This window comes from Prunus dulcis, chromosome 1 (assembly GCF_902201215.1).
Source record: "Prunus dulcis chromosome 1, ALMONDv2, whole genome shotgun sequence".
Lineage (NCBI taxonomy): Eukaryota > Viridiplantae > Streptophyta > Magnoliopsida > Rosales > Rosaceae > Prunus > Prunus dulcis.
Window position 1 is genome coordinate 15,801,428 of NC_047650.1, and position 7,934 is coordinate 15,809,361.

General features: G+C 34.8%; 1 protein-coding gene across 1 annotated transcript; it reads right to left on the minus strand.

Moving 5' to 3' along the window:
• Positions 1-1,989: 1,989 nt before the first annotated feature.
• LOC117615352 (galactolipase DONGLE, chloroplastic) lies at positions 1,990-3,568 on the minus strand. The gene has a single exon (XM_034344420.1). The coding sequence runs from the start codon at positions 3,510-3,512 to the stop codon at positions 2,100-2,102; it is 1,413 nt and encodes a 470-aa protein (XP_034200311.1). The 5' UTR covers positions 3,513-3,568; the 3' UTR covers positions 1,990-2,099.
• Positions 3,569-7,934: the final 4,366 nt, after the last annotated feature.

Sequence of the window (7,934 nt, forward strand, 5' to 3'; positions counted from 1 at the left end):
CGAGAAAATATTCGAGGTTGAATGTGACGCAAGTGGAGTAGGTGTGGGCATTGTTTTGTCTCAAGAAAAGAAGCTAGTAGTATTCTTCTATGAAAAACTCAATGAAGCCCACCATAAATGGAGCACATATGACCATGAATTTTATGCAGTGGTGAGGGTTTGAAATAATGGGAACATTACCTTTTGAAACGAGAGTTCGTCCTTCATACCAATCATTAGGCGGGCTACTTTCCTTAAAAAATTTCCTTGCAAAATATTAAAAGGCCTGTTTGGGCTGCTAAACTATCTCGAATGCCTGAAAGAGCCCATACGTCATGAAAAAATGATGAGTTTTACTCGTGGGGCCATTCCTTTCGAAACAGTGGGTCATGGGCCCAAATCGGAGCTCTTGCCTGTTTTTCCTTTGCGTCCCTTCCACTTTAGTAGTAGTCGACCTCAATCTTCAACTTTCTGTCTCTTTAGCTTCAGTTGAGTGATCCCTTTGTGGGGCCTATTCACTTTGTATTTTCACAATATAAATAGTTTTTTTTTTTTTATAGTATTCCCTCAAAGATTCCCTGTAAAAATCACTTGAATCCAAAAATTATTTGGCCACTCAATCGATGTGGTTGTAGTTTTAGTGTTTTCTTGAACCACCTGGATCGTCGATATTTTGCTGTTCAGGCCTAGATGTCTTAATGGTTTCTTGATTTTTGAATAAAGACTTTGAAAAATGGACAATTCAAATCGTGAAAATAAAATTTGTATCAGACCTTACAAAGTGTCCCTAAATGAAAAGGTATATATATTTTTCTATTGAGAACTTTTGTTGATCATTGCTCCTTATTTATTTAATTTAAATAATTTAAATTTTAATAGATTATTATTTTTCGTATTTGTCTTTTTGAATTGTAGTTGTTTGTTGATTTTTTTTTAAACGATGCCATTTTTATTATTTGAAAAATCTGTAAATGACTTTTTGTTATATATATATAATTCTTTTTATTATTCTAATATGTGTATGTGGGTAGAAATGTACATGACTCACACCATTCACTTTTCCCACATTTTGACCTCATTTCGTCTCTATATGTTTGTCTTTTTTGTTGATGTTAATAGGTTGTTCGGAATTAATTGTCAAAGGTCGTAAATACTATTGTTGTTTTGATAATTGATTTCTTTTCTTTTCTTTTGTAATATATATATATATATATATATATATATTTTATACAAAGGATATTGAAAGATGGGGAATCAACCTTAGGACTTAAAGTGCATGACAAATATTCTTGATGACTTAAGAAACAAGCCTTAACGAGCTAGTACTCATACTTTTGTGCATGCAGTTATAGAAATTAACATTTGACACATGTAGGAAAAAAAATTAGACAGTCCTATATTACTAGATATGTTTATAATAATAAAAAAGAGAAGTCTTTGTAAATTAGGTTTCGCTTTATTTACATCTAGGAAAACTACATATTGTGATAAAATTACAGAATATTAATCAAGAAATACTTTGCTGGAGTACTAGAGACATGAAATTATAATGATATATCAACAGCTACAAAGGAGAAACTGCTAGTAACACTTCAAAAATGTCATCATGCACTGCACTTGTAGTTATAGAAAAATAAAATAAAGAAATTAAAGAAGAAATGCAGCATGGTTATTTTAGAGTGTTAATAACAATTAAGGACTAATCGGAAGCATGCATAGAACGTGGTACATGATCAAATATCTAGAATTTTTAATGTACAATAACACACTTATATATGATATTTCTTAGAGTCCTACACATGAATCTCGCATACCCGTACGGTCTCTAAAACTTTGAAGGCAGTCAACACAAGGTTAGTCCGAGAGAACCAAAAAGAAGAAAGAAAATAGCATGGAAATGAAAACACATGAAATGCGAAACTACATTAAAAAATTGATAAATAAATAACAGTTTCATTGGTTTCAAAAATTTAACCACTTGATTTCTTTCTAGAGGTTATTGAACTGATTTCTACAATATACATTAGGCCAGGACGACTGTAATTCACAAAATCCCTTTTCCTGAGCAAAATTACAAGGCTGGGGGAGTTGAGAAAATTTCTATATGAACACACTAATATTTATGTTCTTTGTGATTGAACTTGCAGCTTCACCATATTGCTGGTGCTTCTGGCAGAAGCACTTCTCCATGGGATTGGCACTTGCATGTTGAAATTTTGAGCGTTCACATTCAAATTCAAGAGCAATTCTTTTGCTCTGTTCATCAAATCCACACCCTCCTTTTGAATCTGCACTCTGTTGGGACATTTGAGCAAGCTAAGATAAGTCCCCAAGTCATGAACACATGAAGGGTTTTGCATGTTGAAGAAGTCCAGTACTAATTCAACACCCACATGGGTATAACATGAGCAACTCCATGGAAACTCAAATGATTCCCCACCTCCCAAAACCCTAAAGTTCTCGAGATTGAAAACAACCCCAGGCATCTTGGTAATGGGGTCATTCACATTCACAATCCTCAAGACCTTCACACCCAATTCCTCACACCTTTGCTTGAACCCCGAGTTCCCTACCCTCGGCCCCCCGAATGAAAACACTGTAATCGGTATTTTCCTTCGGGAATTCTCTCGGTTCAACCCGAGCTCCGCGATGTCATAGCCAAGAAGAAGAGCCAAAGAACTCCCCATACTATGTCCTGCTAATGTTATGCTCAACTCTTCACCTTTGTATTTGTTTAGCAATCTGGACACCTCTGAAAGAAGCTGTTCCCGGCAGCTTCCTAGCCCGAACTTGCTTTCGCTTTCGTCTGACGTGTACAAGCTCAAAAATCCAGACTCCACCTTCACATCGTCCCTCGGATTATGAGGATCAAGCCGTGCCGGAGTCAATGAGCTCATTAGGTTTGCAACCCATTCAGGGTTTGTGACTGTGCCTCTGAAGGTGATTACAATATCTCTTCTTCCGAGCCTCTTAACTGCATCATCTGATGAAACGGCGACGTATCCCATCCAACGGCCGCACGACTCGCCGTTTTGGATTGGGATGTTGATGTCCGGAGTGGCGTAGATGTACTTGGTGACTTCATAACCGCAACTCTCCAGCCCAACCTCTCTGAACATGTTCTTCTTCCCGTACTTGCAGTTGAGGTAGCGTTTGGAGTTTGGGTCGAGATTGAAGGCCTTGTAGCACGCGGTGACAAAGTCACCGTATCGAATAATTTCTTGCCGGAGAAGTGGGTGCAATGGCTCCACCAGGTTTTCCCAATTGTTTGAACCTTGAATTTCTCTCCATTGATGAGCCAAATTACTAGTAGTACGAGTGCTGGCGGTGGTTTTCGTATTGGCTCTAGTACTAGTAGTAGTGGTTACTTCCACAGTCCCTACTGCCGCGACAATTGTCTGTCCACCGGCAACAGTTTCCGTTCTTTTGGGCAGACAAACCTGTCCAAAAGAACCTGACTGTGGCCGAATGTTTTTGGGAAATGCCACATGCTGGTTCATGTTTGTATTCTGCATCTGAAACATAGAAGCCATTTCTATAGCTCAGTTGAAGGAAAATGCGAGAGAGAGAGAGAGAGAGAGAGAGAGAGAGAGAGAGAGAGAGAGTGGCTGGGTTTCTGTTGTGAGAGGAGAGGCAGAGGGACATATATACATGTGTAAAGAGAGAACATATGGTAGGGAGGGTGTGTGTGATAAATTTCTGTCATGTGGGTCATAAGGAAATAAAAGTGAATGAAAAGTAAAAGCATGTTTGGCGAGTATTTGACTAAGGACTTCCAAATTCCACTGGGTTTAATTTAAGTGGTCGGTTGTGTCAGGCCACGTACACTCTGGCTTCTGTTGCGGCTATGTTGGAAATAAGGAGCTCCTTTCTTTTTTCTTTTTCTTTTTTTCTTTTTTTTTTCCTTTGGTTTTTGCTGATTCCTTGGCGTTGACTTCAAAGTTTCAAACAGCGTTTTTGGTTTTTTGGCCGGAAAAGATGTATACATAACTCAACAATGAGTGACAATAAGGTCAAATCGTGTCATAATTTTGTTAATCTTAACTCCACCGTATACTATTCATCACACTAAGCATTGTGATATAGTCCTTCTGTTTATAATTGTTTCCCTAGACCTAAACTATTTTTTTGCTTTTGTTTTGGTTTGAAGAAAAGGTATTTGCCAAATATTCACACTCTTCGTTTGTCATTCTATATTCCGAAGTTAAAATACTCACAATTATCTTTAAAACTCTTGATCGCTAAATTAATCTGTACATACTAATTTCCGTTCCAAGATAAAAATAAGTTATGCCCATATTGCGGACAGGCACAAAAATTCATTGGGCCCTAACATTCGAACGCACAGAGGCATTATTTGTGTGCCCATGTTGCGGACGTATGTTTCTGAACTGGTTTGATCTGTATAAATCCGTTGACACCATGATTAATAGTGTTATTCATTTTTATTCTTCACAATTTTGCCGCGTAGTAAGAAGTTAATTAAGAATAATTTTATAGAGATCCATTCAAAATAATTAGTTTCAAAGAATAATATTAATATAATAAAGTGGATGGATCTCATGGAATATATTCTTAATCTTGAAAAAAAAAATATTAAAAAAAATTCAATTTATCGTACATTGATTTGTCAAATCCCCATCTGTGAAGTTAGCGAACTTTTCACATATAAAAGTTAGTAAATTTTGACTTGGATGGCGGCATGTTTGCTTACAATAAGGTATGGAATAAGAAGTAGTAACACAATAATTGAGCAATTAATGTTGGGATCAAAAGAGGACAAATTATTGGATATATGCTTAGAAGAAAACTACAAAAGTTAAGAAACCTTTCACGGGAACTAATCAATGATCAATTGCTATCTTATATAGACAACTTCTCTAATACAGATGAATCTCACCTACATTGGTAGGCCAGCAATATAATCAATCAATATAGTATAAATAATATTATTGTTACACTAAAGAGGTCTAATCTCTCGTTCATATTTATTTATTGACTTAATTATGCTAATGCTCGTTGCCCCTTGGAAAATCACTTTATTGTCCGATATTTTGCGTCTTACTTTACTTTTGGACATTAAGTCTATCGTCATTGCTGACATAGCATGAATGAGGTCATTTTGTGCTAATTTGTATGTCATGGAGGTAAAAAATTTGTTGTTTTAAAAAAGTACGTTAAAAAATGAGAATTAAAAAGGCTAATAAACCCCTTCATTAAAGTTGACAAAAATGCTAAGCGACAGAGGTTAAAAAGGCTAATAAAACAAACCGCGCCGACTATTTTCTATTTGGTTGCTCATCTTTAGCAAAATTGCGTGCATGCCCCAAATAAAAAAAAAGTACTGGTGTTGGTATTTAGCGCGCTTCATGTTTGACGCACGCCTTGTGCGCTTGAGAGGGCGTTTGGAGTGACTAAAGAATATTCAACGCGGAGACGATATATCATATGATCCCATTAAAATGATGCAACAGGTGGGGATTGTGAATAGTACCTTTTTCTTTTTCGGCCTCTCAACTCAGGTGGGCGTATGCATCATCGCTTATTATAATCTATAAATAATATATTAACGGATTTAAGCGGGAGAAAAAACCATATCTTTCATAGATTAGTGATCTTAAATTCCAACATTGAAGTTTTGGATTGCATTTTGTAAAGATCTGCTCTCAGTACGTACAATGACTGCCTTTTTCCAATTTCATTTATCTATAAAAATCTGTATAAAATATATATTGCCACTTCGGCTTTTTTCACTTTACACAGAGCATTATCCATTTTTAAAGAATATATGTGGCTAGGAGCCACGCGTTGTAGGGTTGCCGTTCTTTGACTACCCTTCTGCTCTTTTAGTTCACTTTTCATGTTTAAAATGGTAACAATCTTTTGATGGGCATACACACCACAAAGAAACCAAGGTCAAGAAATGCAAAAGAATGTTCCAGTTTTTATTTTTTTGGGCAGTAAATTAGAGAAAAACTCCCTATTAATCTTTTGGTTTGATTTAAAGAAAATTTACCTTTTTTTCATTGAAGATGTATTAGTCTTTGGTGAGATGATAAGAACTCTTTTTGGAGTGATTCTGGATAGACCAAAAAGTATTTCCATGAAAAATCACTTTAAATGATTTTAAGAAGAAGCACATGGGAAGTGCTTCTCCCTATAACTTATTCTGGCATACCCAAGCCCTTAGTTTGTTTTTCTTAATATAGATATTAAAAGAAGGGAGAGAAGATTTTTGCTTCAAAGTGTAAGGACCCTCTGAGAGCAAATGAGTTAGGGAGAGTTCTTATTATTATTATTTTTTTTTAAATTAAAAAAAAAAAAAAATAGAACAGCTTTCTGTCCAACCCAATTTCAAGATTCCAAATTATAATATTAATATAGAAACATAATGCTATAGAAAAGATTTGGACATATCTATTGAAATATGGTAATGTAAATAATTGTGTGGAAAAGATATGTCCATATATTTCCAGTGTATATGTTAACACAAGCAACTATTATGTATAATTAATTAATCATTTCCACACCAATAATTTTGTCTCACAACAATTCAAATAAATTTTTCTGTAATTTTCTACTTCATTTCTGGGTGGTTTTGTAGTTCAAAATCTATATAAATATTGTAATATAAATATTTAATATCTCAAAAAATAATGCAGCCAAATTTCAAAAGATATATTTTCCTGATAAATAGGTAATCAAATCAGACTTCCGGCTGGAAAAAGAAAAAAAGCAAATCTGTCTGGTACCCACCTGTACCCGTATGTCTCACACAGAGACACGAGAGCGAGAGGAGCATTTATATAAGAATAAATGTTAAAAGAGTTGTCGAGTATACACAACTGTGCATGAAAAGGAAGATGGAAATTTTGTGGCAGGGAGTGGTTGAGTTTTTGTTTATGTGTGGCAGTTGGCCTTCTCAAATACATACGTACTTTTGACATTGGGGGGAAGTGTTTCTTGTCAACAAAGTTACTTGAAAAAAGGTCACCTAAGACTTGAAAATTAAGGTATATAAGGATATATATTAGGTTTGATTCGTTTTTGTTTGTCAAGTAGGGGGAATATTAGGGTTTTGCATACACGAGGCTTGGCAATGCAGGTCAAATTTTGTATCTTTGCAAGATGGGAAAATTCCCAAAACTCGTGAATCGTGATAGATTTTACTCTTGCTGAAAATGACCAACAACCTCCTATAATAGTTTTGCTTTCAAACCTTATATCTTGTTTGAATTTCCATGCCATGCATAATATGCCAATTTTCTTCATTCACATATGGATGGTGACAAGGAATTTTTAAAGATTAGGGGCGATTCTGTGTACAGGGTAAGGTCGGTGCCTACCCATCTCAAATTTTTTTTAAACAAAAAAATACCTATATATGTTAAAACTCTCTCTCTTTTCTTGGGTGGGCAACAACATCTTCTTATTCTCATTGTCAACAAACAGTATTCTTCTCATTCTCTCATCTTCTATATATAATTATAATTATAATTTAAAATTAAGTATTTTAGGAATTAATTAGGGATGAATTATAATTTGGGGATTTTGTTAAAATTAATTAAGGCTTTGATTTTAGGAATTTTGTTATGTTTGATTTGTTGTTGATATTGTTGAGATGCTCTATGACAATTTGTTTGATTTTTTGTTAGTATTTTTTATTAAAATTCTTTCTACATAAAAAAAATGTTCATATGCATAGAGATGCATTTTAGGATAAGGCTCATTATGCCCCTCGTGTATTTTTTTATGTTTATGAATGAAATTCACTCGTACCGTTGAGTTAAGTATGTAAGTTTTGCCCATTTGACTTTCGAAGCTTGAATCCGCCACGAGTAAGGATGAAGCAAATACAATAGGTCTTTGTGTCATCAACCAATTAAGTTTTTGTTTTTTTTTTATACAAACACAATTGCCACAAAACTATCATTATATATGATGGCCTTAACTAG

Excerpts from the sequence above, each read along its gene's own strand:
- LOC117615352 (XM_034344420.1), bottom strand. The coding sequence starts at position 3,512 with ATGGCTTCTATGTTTCAGATGCAGAATACAAACATGAACCAGCATGTG.